Source organism: Mytilus californianus, unplaced genomic scaffold, assembly GCF_021869535.1.
Source record: "Mytilus californianus isolate M0D057914Y unplaced genomic scaffold, xbMytCali1.0.p SCAF_13, whole genome shotgun sequence".
Lineage (NCBI taxonomy): Eukaryota > Metazoa > Mollusca > Bivalvia > Mytilida > Mytilidae > Mytilus > Mytilus californianus.
This window is the reverse complement of record NW_026262615.1, coordinates 26,088,077-26,106,005: the sequence shown is the minus strand read 5'-3', so window position 1 is coordinate 26,106,005 and position 17,929 is coordinate 26,088,077. Positions and strand designations below refer to the sequence as shown.

The 17,929-nt window shown below is 31.3% G+C and overlaps 1 protein-coding gene across 1 annotated transcript in view; it reads right to left on the bottom strand.

Moving 5' to 3' along the window:
- Nucleotides 1–666: 666 nt before the first annotated feature.
- Nucleotides 667–17,929, bottom strand: part of LOC127723904 (coiled-coil domain-containing protein 73-like) — a 183,558-nt gene continuing 166,295 nt past the window's right edge. Inside the window, exons 4-10 of the mRNA XM_052230621.1 lie at nucleotides 15,938–16,140; nucleotides 15,047–15,106; nucleotides 9,358–9,498; nucleotides 6,285–7,962; nucleotides 3,944–3,988; nucleotides 2,545–2,603; nucleotides 667–1,949 (exon numbers count right to left, since the gene is read on the bottom strand). Of these exons, the coding sequence (XP_052086581.1) occupies nucleotides 1,824–1,949; nucleotides 2,545–2,603; nucleotides 3,944–3,988; nucleotides 6,285–7,962; nucleotides 9,358–9,498; nucleotides 15,047–15,106; nucleotides 15,938–16,140 (2,312 nt within the window). The 3' untranslated portion in view covers nucleotides 667–1,823. The remainder of the gene's footprint in view (nucleotides 1,950–2,544; nucleotides 2,604–3,943; nucleotides 3,989–6,284; nucleotides 7,963–9,357; nucleotides 9,499–15,046; nucleotides 15,107–15,937; nucleotides 16,141–17,929) is intronic.

Here is a 17,929-nt window from a genome sequence, read left to right as displayed (position 1 = left end):
AAATAACTTTTTTAAAAAGTATTGGTTTATATTATAAAATATTTACTGTGTTGGAAACTTTGTTGTATTCATCATGTGTTCAGGAGAATAATTAACTTATTTTGATGTGTGTCTGTGCTATGATAATTTGCCACCGCTGCAGTTGAACTAAACTCAGCACTAAGTTTTTATATTTATGTTGAGATATATATGAAGATTCCCATCAAGGTGAAAACAGTGATGTCTTTTTTTCTATTTTCTAATTTTTGGAAGAAAAATGGTCTAGCAGGAAAAACATTACTTTTTTTATGTTGACACAGGTCTTGATTTTTCTGTTTTCAAATAACTTAGAATTAAGTATTTTTGTACTTTTTTCGTACAAATATAAATAGATTGTCTAAACCAGATTTGGCACAATTTATTTTTATTTTGGTTTTTTAAAATCTGCCATATAAGGTAAAAGATCAGGCCTTCCAGCTATTTTTATTAAAGTGTTTTGCAACTGATGAACCTTGTACAAATAAAATATGTGTCTGGCATACTTGTTTCTATTCTCTGACCTACACACCCCAACTTTTTAATATTAGAAATTTAGTATTATCTGTTCGGTATTTATATACATTTTGCTAAGAACAGTACATAACTGATTACAAGATATATGTGAATATTCTAGCAATAAAATTACAATATCTGTTATATATTTTATTTCAGAAAAACTGCCAACAAAACAATAAACAACACATTTAACAATAATAATAAAACAAATTACAAATGTTAAAAATTGAAAGAACCTTTAGAAAACAAGTACATATACGACATTCCCCCCAAGGAAGGAGAAGAACTCATATATTTATATATATTTTGACCTGTAACACATAGATTTCTCTGTTTACTTTTAGGTAAGATATTTTTTGATTTTGATTTAAGAGAACAACATTGTCTCACATGGAATACGAGCATTGAAATATCATGACATATCGATCGATCATGGCTAAAAAAAATGGTCCTGGTGTTTCATTTTTTTTCTCTGATTACTGAATTCATTTGAGGTTTGAATGAAAAACTTCATCAAAAGTTTAAAAAGATTCGCCAAAAGTGTTGACTTTATCCCAATGACTAGATTTTTCTGCAGATCGTCAAAATATTGATGAGGGATAGGTCAATTAATTGCAGAGAGGTAAAAGTTCATGGAATTACACATCAGCAAAACATCAACAACAGAATGATCTTTAAGACATCTGATGGTAACTAGGTAAAGCCATTTTGAAACTAAGTAATCATTATATGTCACTTCCATTTATAATCACAATCAAATCAATACTGTATGAACCTCTTAACTTTACTACCTTAAAAATCTTTTTGCTTGAGTTTAAATTCATGCTGAAGTATAAAAAAATGTTTCTTAAGCTGCATTTTTATTTTAAAAGAGTATCCCCCAAAATTATCAACTTGACAGAAAAATGCTCTTGTACTTGTAATTTTGACAGGAATAGACATGCTGAAATTTCACTAGTTTTACTTTTATTACTGAAATTTATGCTTTAAGTCTTTGAAATCAAGGTAAAACTTATCAGTGAAGAACAACACAAGGAAATGAGGTCGAGGTAAAAGGAACACAAACTGGTTAAGTCCAGTGGCATAATTAGAATGTTCTTCATAAGGTCAAATAATTTAATTGCTCAAGAAGAAAAAAGGCCTTTGTCAAATAAATAATTTACTTTTCAATATAGCAAATAAAATTTTGATTTCCTCAATGTCAAGTATTTTGAATGACTGTCCATGACATTATTATTATAAGATCATTTTCCCAACATTTAGAAATTAAATTGTTTTTTGCCTGTCAATTACACCAATCTTGGTCGTTTTTCCTCTGAACAGTCTTCCTGTGAAGAAATCAGTTCAATAGTGTCCGCATCATCATCTGAATAAAGGCACTGGTCTCCCGAGATATTAAACTCAGGAGTAAGATGCTGAAATTAAAACAAAAGTAACAATAAGCATGTACTGGTTGCCAGACTGAATAGCTTGATGAAATGCGAAATAAAAATGACAGGAAATTGATCACACGGGTTTGTTGATGGGTTTTTATCTTGGGTCAAATGAGAAAAATGTAAAAATCAACATTACTGAAGTTGTACATGTATATACAATATATTGAAAAATAAAAAAACAAACTTTTCATTATTTTCCACTGTTTTGCTGGATTTTAGGAGCACCGGTGTGAAATTCAAGGTAACACCAGCAAACTACTGTTTTTCAGGGGCTAGCTGCAGCCCGCCTCCGGGTGCAGGACTTTCTAGCTATGTTGAAGACCCATGGGTGGCCTTGGGCTGTGTTCTGCTCTTTGGTCGGGTAGCTGTCTTTTTGACATATTCCCAGTTTCCAATCTCTACTCTACATTGATTTAAGTGTGTAATTTCCTTAAACACAGCATAACAGTGTAGCTAAAATGCAAATAGTAGACCAAGACTTTAACCTCGAAATGAAATAAGATTATCTCAAAGACTCAATATATTTAGTAATAAATTCATGAAAAGATATTGGATATTATACAAGATATCATACCTTTACTTGAACAATGTCCTCTGAAAATGTTACATTTTTCTTCTCTTTTGATGGAGACTCTGAAAAAATGAAAATGATATGTTTAAAGGCAGATAAATCTAGAAAATAATTGTGTCCCTATTTGTATTGTGCTAATATATATATATATAGACTTCTGGTTGTGTTTATATATTCTTTAAGCAATGGACTACAGGGGCTTTCTGAAGGATATACATGTAAAAATATTTGTTGATAAATTTGTGTTTGAGTTTCAGGTCATTTTTGACAACCATGCCATAAGAATGTGTTGCTATAGCTAAATCTATATGGTATGGAACACTCATATTTACCAGACAAATATGACACTGAAAAGCTAATTACTCAAATTTAACTTTCTAAAGAATTATATGTAATATTCACAATTCATTATGTTGTGTTCCCTTTATTGGGCCTCTAGACTGATCACACTTCTTTGTACATGTAGTTAAGATCTAATTTTCTAGTAAGGTTTTTGCTAAATTTATTGTCGATTTAATTCATTGAGGCCTTTAAACTCATTTACTGGTAACACTGTTTCCCTATATATTAATGGTTGTTTCTGGTATAACTTGTTTATTATTATCTTTTTAAGGCCGAAATGGTGATCCTTGTCAGTCTACCACAATTCCATATTGATTTGGTAAACATATTTTTTTCAATAGAACTTTAACTGAATATTTGTTTATTATAAACTGGTAACTGTAAGCCAACATACTTTATTTTGCGTTAAGTTCCTTCTAGCCAACTTCACAGCAATTTTTTTGGGGGGATCTTGTCATTTTCTTGATATAAAATCATAAAAGGGAAAATCCAAGATTTAAATATTCCTGACAATTAGATTTGCCATACTAGTGAAAGTTGTGATAATAAATTGCTCACCAAATGTGTGCGAAAATAAATAAACATGAAAAAAATGTTAAGGTTGGTGCCAAAATGCATTTCATTTGTATTTTATAAACAAAATGTACTTTATTCTTTAAAAGAAATATCAACATATTTTTGGTGAAAACTTAGATATACTGCGTTATGAAACTTATAATTATTAGAATACTTTGATAATAGCAAATATTGGGTAAATGAAGCCAATATAAATGACCTTCACAATTTCTCACAACATTTTGGTTTGGGCTAATACAAGCTTGACCTTTTGTTAAGACCCCTATATATTGTTGAAAATTGTATAATGACCCGAGATGTCTTTTGGTTGTTAATGTCTTTCTGTTAATGTTTCACTGTATGTATATATAAAAAAGAAGATGTGGTATGATTGCCAATGAGACAAATCTTCACAAGACAGTATGTATATCCCATATATCTTTTACAAATAGATTATCTGTTAAAATCAAGTAAATAGTAATTTGCCAACTTTCCTGTCACTTACCTCTTAAAATTCCTCTTTTCTTTGCACTGCTCACTTTACTGCCTTCTATAATATAAAAAAAATCTTTAAAAATGTTTGAAATCTTTTAACATTAATGTTTATGTCGTCCCATACAAAAATGATGATGTGAGTATCGCAATAATAATAACTCGTATTCTGATATCTGATACATATATCTGAATGAAGATTTTCCTGAAATTACAATAATTAATCTCATATTTTTGTTCATTCTTCCAAAATCGCAATAATAAATACACGCAATAATTTCTGAATTTACAGTAGACAATCACAATTTAAGATCTTAATCCATACATGATTTCTGAATAGTTTCTCCTCTTTTTGGTTGATATAAACTATCAAATACATATTCTGACATTGAAGATGAAAATTTGACAAGCCATTCAAAGCATTTCTTAAAAGTCCACTAGAAAATTTCCTTTGAATAAATATCTTGTACTAAAATGTTCTTAATATGTTTTTCATCCTGAATATGTAATAATATATGAGCTGCGTCGGATAGAAATCAACCTTATGCAAATGAATATCAATACATCTGTTAAGTTAAACCTATTTCAGGTTAAAAAAACATCCTTTTGGAAAAGTCTGTCACTATTTGAACATTGATTTGTTAAAAGAACCATTCTAAACCGACCAAAATTCATCTCTTTATTTCTTATTTGAATGTTCCAAAAATCAATCAAAGTCTTACACATGTACTTATATATGTGCACTTGCCTAAGGTCGATTTGAATCCAACGCAGCTCATTTAATATATTTTATACATTTAGCAAGCAATAATCAATCAAACTTAGAAAGTTTTAGTCAACATAAAAAAATTAAACTATCGTTAGTTTGCAGGTTCCGTTTAACAATTCAAGACTTAAGTGAATGAAGAACAGACTTTTCATTAACTAAATTTAGACTACTGTAAACCAACCTATTTGCGCAAGTAAAAAATGACAGGAATATATAATCCCTTATATAAATACATAAAGAAAATGAGAAAATCACGGAAATTAATCATTGTGAAGTCAACTTGAAGGGGCCAAACGCAAAATAATGTACCCGCGAAAAATAAGTTGGTTTACAGTATACAATAAAATAATGTTTTTTTCTGTTATTTTTGGTTTGTCTGCATGACCTCCTGATTGCTCGTGTGCATCGTCAAAATAAAATTATAGTCCAGCTGGTCATGTTATTACTGGCGACCTTGGCATCGTTACCAATGAACAACTAAGAGAGTTGTTAGCCAAGGGACCAAAATATACAATTCCCCAGCCCTTCAACTGGAAAAAGAACTTCCAGTTACTGATGGATGCAGTTGAGGACTATGCTAGAAAATGGGTAAAGCGCCAACCAGACAAACCAGAACGGGACACTTTGTCTGAATGGCTCAAAGCTATTCAATCATGCATTCAGAAGCGCATTCAGAAACTACGATGTACTATGAGCACAAGGGTTTCGAACCCATTCAAGACCCGGAGCTGTGGATGCTTTATCCTCTTTGCATGACAAATATGTCATTGTTCCAGCAGATAAAGCCTCCAATAATATTGTCTTCATACGTAAAAACCATTATTTGCAATGTCTCATAAAAGAGCTTGGAATAAACAGCACAACTGGTAATCCTACATATTCTTTAACATCATTTACAAAGGATGAAATTTTACAAAATCACAAATCTGTCCTTTTTTCTTTTGGTATCAACATCAAAGAACATGAAGAAAATCTACCGTCATTATACTGGATACCAAAAGTTCACAAAACTCTGTATAAAGAACGATACATAGCTGGATCATCAAGATGTTCAACAAAACATCTTTCTAAAGTGCTGACCACAATTCTTTCTACAGTAAAAGATGGCCTTCAAATATATTGTGATGAGATATATTCAACCAGTGGTGTTAATCAGATGTGAATTCTCAAAAATTCTAAAGATCTACTGCTAAATCTTAGATCACAATCTCTGCAATTTTGCAGCAACATTAAGACTTTGATTTTTCTACGCTTTACACTACTTTTGCCCATGCTAAATTGAAAGATCGACTTCACCATCTCATTAAACAGAGCTTTTTCTATAAAAAATGGGAATCCGACGTAGATATAAATTTCTTGTTTCAGGTTATAATAATTCTTATTTTGTGAAGAACCACACTGATTCTATCATAAAATACACTGAAGATATTATCAAAATGATAGATTTTTTAATCCACAATATATTTGTTGAGTTTGGAGTGTTGTACTTCATTGAACATTTAAATTTGTGGATCCCATTTACCAAAAGAAATCTAGGAAAATTGGTATCTAATGAACAATAATGAATCTCTAATATCAAACTAACCTGGCTTTTGTTTCAGTGAACTATTTTTTTCCAGATTAGGTTTCAGCAAGGCTTTATACCGACTGTATGGGCTTAGTTTTGATGTTTCTATCATGTTGGTTTCACTACACCCTGCCTTATTTACATCTTTCTGATTGTCTCTGGCAGATGGACCTAGAGAGCACTCAGCAATGGGCTCTGTGAGACTTGATATTTGATTATCAGCTGACGAAGATTTTTTGACGGGATTTTCATCAGATTCGCCAAAATCTAAAGGACTTTTTGCACTATTGTTCATATTCAAGCCTAAATTCTCTTTGTAATAGTTGGATCTTCTTTTAACAAGTGACAAAAAGCCATGACAACTTGGACTTGAACTCTTGACCTTTGGACTTTCTGTTTCAACTCTAAATCTGCCAATATTAGTAATAACTTTTTCAGTAGGTTGCAAATACTCCACAAATTTAAGAGACTTTGGGACATCCTGGTTGTCTCTAGGTTTTATCATTTTGACGCCCACTGTATTTTGTAAGTTACCAGAATTTATTTTATTTAAATATCCATCTACATGACTTTCATATAAACTCATTTTCTTTGGTTTTTCTATCAATGATCTATTTTCTTCAATGACTGTATTTCGATCTTTGTTTGACTTCTCTCCAATTGATTTATCAGTACTAATGCCATATATAATATTCTGATCTTTCATTGTTTTTTCTTTCCTTTTCTCAACAACAAAATCATCTTCATCACTTTCATCTTTGGACACATTTGTTGATCCTGAAATAGTCCTTATTTTTTCTTTCTCTTGAACATTTTCAGACACATGACCATCTGTGCTTGTTTCTTTATAATTCTTTCTTTCGTCCTCTCTATGCAAATTTTGCCTTGGTTCAATTAAGTTGTCTTTCTCTGTTTCATATAGTTTTAAAAATTCTTTGTTTAAAGAGAATGCCCTATACATACTTTTTATGTCTTGATTATCTCCCTTCTCTCCAAACTCATTTTCCTGTGGCTTTTCCTGTGGCTTTTCCACTGATTTATTATTTTTAGATGACACTAAATACTCTGTTTGAAAACATGATTTACCCCCTGTTTCTGTTCTATCTGAGCTGAATGATGGATCTTTCAGTGGAGTATTATGACTATATGATGCATTTGATTGCTGCATTTCTGGAATTATGGAGCAAAGATTTGTACTTATATCACTGACTTTTTTATTCATTGCATTGTCACCGGACAAAGATTCTTCCATTCCATTTAAAGGTTTCATGGTTTCGTAAACTACAGGAGAAATCTCCCTTTGATCAACTGAATCTGATATTCCTGTCAGAGTTATCTCCCTTTCTTTGTAAATTTGTGATTCTGGTTGTGTTTTTGTAAAAATTAATTCTTTTTTTATTTCAAGACAAAGATCCTCATCTCCATCTTCAACCTCTGTTTGAGCAGATCTGTTAATCAATGATGGTTCTCGTGTTTGTGTTGCAGAAACAGTCATAGCTGGAGCATAAGTCTGAGATGAGACATCAGAACATGGTGTTGGATCTGTCTGCAAGGAGATATGGTAACGTCTTGGCTGTTCTGTCTGGTTACCAAAGTTAGATAACTCTGGTTGTATCTGACATTGAGAATCCTTCATGTTTAACATGCATAGATCTGTCTGGTACTCTCCATCTTCCTTGGGAACCTCCAATATGGCCTGTAATATAAAACAATTCAATGCTAATACTAAGTAAATGATTAGACCAATATGCAATGCACAGAAATTAGCACTGCTTTAAGCTTACAAGGTGGAATACAATACATAACAGTAAAAAGCTCACTTCAACATTTTCAAGAAATATATGAAACTATATCAAAATTATTTACTTTTTACTTTGGTGGCTAGTGAGTCGAGTCTAACATGTTCATCTACAGAATCAATAGCCTGCAAAGTTTGATCCCGATGAATGGCAAGGTGCGTTCAAATCGATCTTAATTGACTATTCAGTTTTCCTGTTAGAGTAAGGTTGTTTTCTGTTTCTGGATACCCTTGATATCACTGTCCTAAGAGCATTTCATTTGTCTTCACTAGAACATTGTATAATAGAAAAACAAAGAATATATGTTTATTTCATTGAAAAAAATTGATATGTTTACCAAAGCGTTTGGAGAAAATATTCATCAATAATTCTTATATGATTTGCATATTAGGGAATACGTTGATATGATTGGTGGAGGGGATTTCCGGTAGTTGTTCTTGACGTTGTTTATTTTTCGATAGACGACGTTGACCAAACTTCTTTTCGTAACCAATGTAAACAAGATGGCGGAGATAATAACACAATCCGGCTCGACGTTAACAAAATGTGTTTTCACTTCGCGTTAATCATTAATTTAAATAATAAACACTTTTGAATGACAATAAGAGTTTTTGCAGTTTATTTATTATCAGATAGCAAATTTCATGGAGTACATATTTTTGCGTTAACCAACAAATATATTCATGCACCAGGCCAATTCAATGACACAAATATACAATTTACATGTGATAGAGGTTACGAGTGTGGGAAAATGAATTCCTTATCTCCATTTTTAAAGAATTATAAGGATTAAACGCCTTTTCAGCTGGACCAAATCACTCACAAACATATCATAAAAGTCCTTCGGACTTTTATTTGTTTGTGAGTGAATTGGTCGAGTTTATACACCAATAAATTCCTTTAAAAAGGGGTTTAATCCTATAATCTCAACAATATAAGAATCTTAAGTAAGTATATTTTTGTTGCTTCTAAACATTACCAAATCAAACACTAATGAATCAATGTTGATTGATTAAAAAGTTAATAAACTAGTCAGAACCAGTTTAAAACCCATGAAGAATAAGAAGAAAACCAAATTTTAACAAGATTGTTAATCATTGTAAAAGAGGAAATTTTCATTTATTTTCGCTAAAATATCTCTGTAGAAAGCAACAATATTGTCATAAAGTAAGGCTGAAATTATGGTTTGATGCACAAATTGTACCTCCAGGAAAATCATCATGAAATAAACAATGCATGAAAATATCTACGTATACTGTATCATTTCTAAAATATTTTTAATAATTTATCACCTTTGCTGCATTCAATTCCTCTGACAGCCTGAAGTTCTGTTCTGACCATGTTGTATTAAGCTGCTCTAACTCAGACTTGTTTGATTTCTCTGTCTCCAGTTCTTCTGTAAGCTTGGTAATTCTGGATTTCAAGTCTTCTTCCTTCAAAAGTTATCTCATATGTAGTCTAATTGTAAAAGTTTTAATGATTGTTCGTTGCTCAATAGAAGAGGGTCTGAATGGGGTTATAATGGATCAAATCTACAGAAAAAATAGGACCAAAAAATAAAGAACGAAAAGAAAAATAGACTAAATAAATAAAGAATAGAGAACAATGGGGTGCTTAGAAAAGTTGAAAGAATAGAGAATAATTGGCCAAAAATATAGAGAATAGAGAAAAATGACCTAAAAAATTTAAAGAATGCAGAAATGGAGGATCCCCATCCAGACCCTCTTTGAATATCTGTTTTTGTCGGCATATTGACAATAAAATTTAAAATTATATATCGTGTGTGTATGGGTTCTTGATTTTCAAAATATTTCCTAAAGAGAAACTTAATAGTATCAAAAGTTTTATAGTTCTGTCAAATCCCTCTTTACAAGGGAAATAACTCTAATCTGACAAATCAGAAAATAGTTTTAGGTTCATGCTATAACTTAAAATACATGGTGATGCAAAAAAGATGAAAGGAAAGTATAATATCAGCCAGGGTAAAAGGGAAATTAACCATTTGTATCGTTCATGACTGACAATCATTTATGACATATGCTATTACAGTTTCAACTACAATTGTGAATATAAAATTTCAGGTTATATTTTACTTTAATAAACTTTTATATACTTCATGCTAAAAATGAATATCTTGTATTTATTTGTCCTCAAATTGCTAATTATGAACCTCCATTTGTGTGCAAGATTTGGTAAAGGAATAGACTCGGTAAGACCCCTTTTTGGCCCAAAAATATAGCATTTCAAAAATTTGTTAAAAATGTAAACTTTTAGCTATTTATTAGAAAGTAGAATACTTTTGTTACATAATTATGAGCTGCTTTTGTTATTACACTGCACATGCATCAGGTATTAGCATCATTGATTCATGCAAAATTACTGAAATCTTCACAATTTTCAGCATTTGTGTTTATTTTTAGACGGTTTTTGTCTAAAATGGAAGTGGCTGCACTTGTGTTCAGTCTTAATATTTAAATGTATCTTATATTTGATTATACATAGCATACATAAAGGTTGAGACTGAACACGAATGCGACCACTTCCATTTTAGACAAAAACCGTCTGATAAGTGACGTTTTGTGGCATATTTGATAGGTTTTTCATATTTTAGCTTGAATTTAGGCGTCTTTAATGACTAAATCAGTTCATATATTTTACATAAACTAATTGAATCGACTGAAGAAGACACTGGATTTTGGTCTTAAATTTGAAGTACATCTGATGAATGATTTTTGACAATGGATGGAGAGTTGTCTCATTGGCACTCATACCACATCTTCTTATATCTATCTAATAAGAAGCAATGAATGTGAAGATGCATCACACTGTATGGCAAGTGCATAATTACAGGAAGGTTCATACTAAATTTCAGGAAGCACTAATTAGTAGATCCTGAGTTAACTTAAATGTGAAAAATTGCATGGGATGGACACATGGACAGACAAACAGAGGCAAAGATTTACTCCTTTACTTTGCAGGGGTATAAAGAAATAAATATCTGTACAAGATTAAACTAAATATATATAGCACTGACTGGAGAGATTAAAGTCTGTACCTCTTTCTGCCATTTTACATTGGATTCACTGTATACTGATTTCTGTATAACTAGTTCTTTGTGGAGAGAATCCAATGCAATCTGAAGTTTCTTTAATCTTTCTTTACAAGTCTCTAGTTCAGTTGACAATGAATTGTTTTCCCTTTGGTGTGCCTCAGCATTTTGTAGATGGCGCTCTATCAGCTTGTGAGAATCTTGCAATTTTATTAAAGTTTCCTGCCAAAAAATCTAGACAAATTAATTAAAGAAAATAATATAATTACAGCAATGAAGATTACTTTATCTAAACTTAAATTACTACAAACATGGTCATAGCCAATTAGAAAGCAACCCAACAAAAAAAATACAGAAATTAGACAGGTTGTTACACAAAACAAGGAACATATCGCTATTTTCTAGTCGTGTAGAAATGGAATTAAATGTCATAAGAGGAGGGAAAGAAAAAAAGAGGGGGTTGGGGTGGGGTAATTAAATCTTTCATTTTATGCTCTATGCTCCTCTTTACATGAGTAGGCATTATATTTATCAATATTCTACACCTCAATAACACTCAGTATAAGGGTATTTGCAAATTTACTGACTATCATGACATGTAAGATTTATTTCTTAAACAATAGATGAAATAGAACACAGCAGAGACAAATAATAACTACATTGTATATATTACAATATTACAGAATGTTGTTGATAATTCTTCTACAGGAAATTAAGATGCTTTTCTGATTAGACGAACCCAAATTATTGTCAATCCATACAAAATGAAGGCTTTTCATATGAATTATATTTTATCTCATAAAGATCGAGGTGAAATACAGGTCATGATGACATGCAACACAATGCCTTATGCACATACACTTTAATACCAAATATTATTAGTCTATGTCATACAATAAAATAGTTATGGCACTGCCAGTTTTTATGAAAATATTTCAAAACAAGAAGACTTGCTACTAAACAATATGTTATCTCTTAAAAGGGGTAGAATAATATACAATTATGGCCTGTTGAAAAGGTGAATATCCAAAAATTGTCAACCCTAAAAGGTTATTTCACTGAGGGCGCACCTCAAAGTGAAATAACTTTTTAGGGTTGACAATTTTGGATATTCATCTATTCAAAGGGGGCCACAATTGTTTTCTTATACCGAACTAATATTGGAAGGGTCTCTTGAACCATTTAAAAAATATTGCCTTACAGTACAGTAGTAAAAGATTATCAAAATACTGACGTTAGAAAACTATTTCGTGTCTTAGAATTTCTGGTATGTACAACAAAGGTAGGCTCTTTCTGTAAAATATAGAGGGCCCTGAAAAGAACCGTTAACGCGAGAAATCCTCGGCACTAGATAATTTATCCCGCCTTGTTTGACCTTGTTTCCTCGTTACTTGATAGGCTTCTTGCCTGGCAGTTGCCATTTTGTTTACAGGCATCAATGATGTCATTTTTTATTGGAGATAATTCATGCAAAAACCATGGGGCTGAAAAGGTTATTCACCAGTGAATAATAAGGTTATTCACAGCTGAGTATTAATTATCAGGGTTATTCATCCTTCTTTACATTAAAATGAAAATTAACTGAATTATTCCATGTCACGTGATAATGTACATGTATTACCCAATAGGTTTGTTTATAATATATGTAAGGTATAACAATTGCTTTTATTTTCAAGCATCAAATGCCTTCTTTTCAAAGGTCATACTGAAAAATTCAAAATATAAAATAAAGTTTGTTCCTATATGGAGATCAAGGACAAGAGAAAATTTCTATTAAAAACAAAATTAATAAGATCTTCTCTTAAGTCTGTAACATTGTGCCTGAACGCTGAGAATGAATGATATCAAATTGTCACAGAAACTGGAATTCATAGTCAAAACAATAACACTTCCATTACTCTCAATCATCTAGCATAGTCTAAGGAAAAACAAATTAACAATGACCATGAACAATAAATCCATCTCCAGCAAGTACTGAGTAAATGTTCTACTGAGAATGACATCTATTGTACAAAGTATTGATTATCTACCCTGATTAAGTAAAACACTTCCTGTTTAAATTGTCTCATTGTTTTCCAATATGAAATGGAAATAAAGAACCATATTGTTTCTGAAATTTCTACTATAATTACTGTCGATAAATAAAGATTGTGGTAAAGAATTAATCTCTTGCCACAGAGGTTGTTCATAATTATTCATTGAGACTTTTATGATTAACAATTCAAAATAAACATTAATATTCAGTAAAAAAAAAATTGCTCAAATTTGTATGATATTTTTTCAAAATTCGATTATGTTGATGGCTAAAACATCTTTTTTTATTCATTTATAAGCTAAATACAAGATTGCATAGCTGAAATGTCTCACCTGCTTTACTGACCATTGATTTTATGTTGAAAGTCTTAAAGATAAAGGTTTTACTTAACATTTGTATAACATACACTTAACATTTTTAAGATCAAAGGAAATGAGGTCTGCATACAAGATATGAAGCATCCAGGTATTCTACCCTCTGAAATATAAAGCTTTATATAAATAGTTTATGCTGCCAGATAGTAATCCCTATGTCTTGTATACTGGGAAGGCGAGACAACAAGAATACACGTCAAAATGACACCAAGCCATGCTCAAACTATCTCATTTATAAATTAATTGAAAAATAAAATCTTGTCCAAACCCTAATTAAGCATATATTTAACAAGAGTGCACAGGCTGAAATGTCTAACCTGCTTTACTGACCATTGATTTTATGCTGATAGTCCTAAATATAAAGCTTTACTACAAGTATCACATAAACTTAACATAATCCAAGAAAATGAGGTCAGGGTCAGATAAACCAAACGGAAATACATGTACGCCTTACAATCATTTCATACACCAAATATAGTTGACCTATTGCTTATAGGTTCTAAGAAACAAACTTAACCAGGAAAACTTAACATTGACCAATGAACCATGAAATTGATACCTGCCACACAGACATATACACCTTACAATCATTCCATACACCAAATATAGTTGGCCTATTGGTTTTAGTTCAAGAAAAACAAACCAAAACACAAAAACTTAACACTGAGCAATGAACTGTGAAAATGAGGTCACGGTCAAATAAAACCTGCCAGACTGACATGTACATTGTAAAATATTTCCATACACCAAATATAGTTGACCTATTGTATACAGTTTTAGAAAAAAAAGGCCAAAACACAAAAACTTAACTTTAAGCACTGAACCATGAAAATGAGGTCAAGGTCAGATGACACCTGCCAGTTGGACATGTACACCTCATAATCATTCCATACACAAAATATAGTAGACCTATTGCTTATAGTATCTGATATATGGACTTGACCACCAGAACTTGACTTTGCTCACTGATCCATGAAATGAGGTCAAGGTCAGATGAAAACTGTCTGACAGGCATGAGGACTTTGTAAGGTATGTTTCATACTAAATATAGTTATCCTATTACTCATAACAAGAGAGAAATCAACATAACAAAAAATCTTAACTTTTTTTTCAAGTAGTTACTGAACCACAAGGACAACACACATATGACAGACGGAAATTTCATAACATAAGGCATCTATATACAAAGTATGAATCATCCAGGTCTTTCACCTTCTAAAATATAAAGCCTTTTAGAAGTTAGTTAATGCCGCAGCTGCTGCAGGATTACTTTCCCTATGTCGAGCTTTCTGCGACAGAAGTCGCAGGCTCGACAAAAATGTGTATATTTAGTTTCAAACTGATGCAATGACAACTTCAGGGTTATTAACAGACTTAAACCTGAAAACATGCAGTCTCCATAGTTATCAAGAATATCATAATTTTCACTGTCAAGGTCTCTCCTCCATAGATGAACAAAATAAAGTTGAAGATATTAGTAGCGTAGGGACCACGAGCTTTAAACTAATAAATCTCTATAGTACCTTATAATTAGTAGTGGACTTGTTAAGTTCCCTTTCTGTCTCTGTATGATCTTTTCTCTCCTAAAATAGTAAAATCTGCATAAAAAAAGAATTAGAAAATTGTGTGATGAAATATTCAACCTTGGAAACATAATAAAGATCCCTGTATTCAAAATATTTTTCATTATACTTATTTGTGCAATGATTAAAATAAAAACAATTAAATTTTCAAATAAGTTGATTGGATGCAGTGAGTTTCGACTGCAACCTATGAAAATCATTACCTTGTTTCTCCGAAATTCTATCCCAATCTGCCAAGGGTGGAGAGGAGGGAAGTGGATCGTAACCCTTGGCTAGCGAAGATGAACAGCCTTTTGAAAAGCTTGCTATTTTGAAACAGAGTAGCGAACATCCTTAAATATCTAATACCAAAAAATTAACTTCATTTATCAAAATGATATAAGAAAATTTCAAAATTTTACTTTGGATATTCTGTCTTTTGATCATGATGCAGTTTCTGTTCATTTTTTGTAAAATTTTAAGCAGGGTTGACAAAAATGTTGATGCCTTATAAAGTTTAAACCAAGGACGTATAACCATAATATACGTCCATGTTTAAACCATAGACTGAAATTTATGTTGAAGACCCAATTGTTATGTTTCACTTCCATGACTTTCATTGCAGGTTAGATAATAAAAAAGTGAAAGTAGGTATGTTTGTGAAAGTATTTTTTTTTTTTTTTTTTGAGTCATTGGGTAACACTGGCATTTTGATGTATCTTCTATTCTCTCATTATTTTTTTATTTAATACAGACTTAGTTGAAACAAGTGTATTTAGAAACTATTTTCTCATTTATTTGTAATGTGTATATACTACAATAATAAAATGTTGTTTTTTTTTTATTTCTTACAATTTCTAATTGCTGTTTAAGATTTAACAATTCTTGTTCTTGCTCAATTCTACTGTAATCTAAAGGTTTGGATTCAACCTTGACCTTTGTATCCAGAATCTGACCATTGAGTTGAGTAATCTCCCTTTTATGTTGTTCTATGATACATTTCTGGTGTTCATTTGTGTACATTAAATCTCTGTTTAGTTTCACAGCTTCTTTAACTGGAAATAAATTTAAAAAAAACCTTATAGGCTAAATTAAAATCAAGTAGATAGCAGGCTTAAAATTTAATAAGCCAGACGCACACTGCACTTTGTCAACAGAAGACTCAACAGTGACGCTTGAATCAAAAAAGTTTAAAAGGCAAAATAAAGTACAAAGTTGAAGACCATTGAGGACCAAGAACTCTGAAAGGTTTTGCCAAATACAGCTAAGTTAATCTATTCCTGTGGTAGAAAATCCTTAGTATTATGATATATTCAAAGTTTTGTATACAGTTAATGTATTTTTATGACCATATCAATGATTGTTCATGTCAACACAGACGTGAAGACTAATGAGCTGGTGATACCCTCCGACAGGAAACCTCAACCAGCAGAGGCATTGACACAGTGGTTGTAAATAAACTCATCATAAATGATTAAAACATGAGTTATCTCCCATTTTGACATTACCAAATTATCATATCCAATGAAGTTATTTGGCCAATGCAAGTTTTTTTTTCTGAAGAAAAAAGTATGCTACATCATTGTAGCCTTACAAGTCATGACTTAAGTTATGTATTAATCATGCTGCCTCTTACAAACATGTCAAAGACTGAATGCAAGTTATTCCAAATAAGATGCACCATGGGGAAAGGGGAAATTGTCCTTGAAATTTGAAACATCTACCAATTATCCTTTGAAATTCAAGAAATTCTTAAAGATTTTGGCCATTTACATTATTTTCAATAGCATTTGGAGACCTGGTTTGACCAAAAAAAAAATCAAGGCTTTGTACAGTTTTAAAGTTATTGTGGGAAACCAGTACTCATACTTCCCTGTTAAGACTGCAAACAATCTTTGGTATTTGGTAAGAATGTGGAATTATCTTTTCATTAAGGACATGTATTTGGTAAGAATGTGGTTATCTTTTCATTAAGGACATGTATTTGGTAAGAATTAGATATCTTTTCATTAAGGACATGTATTTGGTAAGAATGTGGATATCTTTTCATTAAGGACATGTATTTGGTAAGAATTAGATATCTTTTCATTAAGGACATGTATTTGGTAAGAATGTGGTTATCTTTTCATTAAGGACATGTATTTGGTAAGAATGTGGTTATCTTTTCATAAGGACATAACAAAATCACTCTTTAATTTGAAACAGTATTCCACTTACTATTTTATTAGGCAAGATTGCATTGTTACAATTAAGATCAGAAACAACAGTCAATGGGGACTTCAGTTTTCAAAGAGATGTGAAAGTAATGTACACCTCACTTTTTTCAAATATATCATAATCTAACTTTCAACTAAAATATCAATTTTTTCAACATCTCTCTCAATACTACAAGTATGAGATCAATATTTCAAAGTCAAAAGAGAACTTTAAAATGGATTAAAAGCTTTATACTAATAACTCCAGCAAACCTATCTATCTATTCCATAACACTTGAAACATACCCTTAGATTTAAATACAATGGGAAATACAGTTCTTTATATCAATGAAAGTGTTTTATGTTTACAACCCACAATAAATACCATTAAAAGTCACTCTAGACAAATATCATAAAATATGTATAACCATGTGTGATTATTTAACTGGTAATTAAGTAATCCAAAAATCATTACAATCCTGTCTGACTGAATGTAATCAGGTACTGGAAACTGTAATTAAAGGTAAGAACTGTAATTATTGTACAGATTTACATCCATTTTTTAATTTTGATCCATCTTGACTGAATTTTTTTCTGAGTGCCACAACATTGGATATCTATAACACAGGTAGAGAATACTTTTGTCACA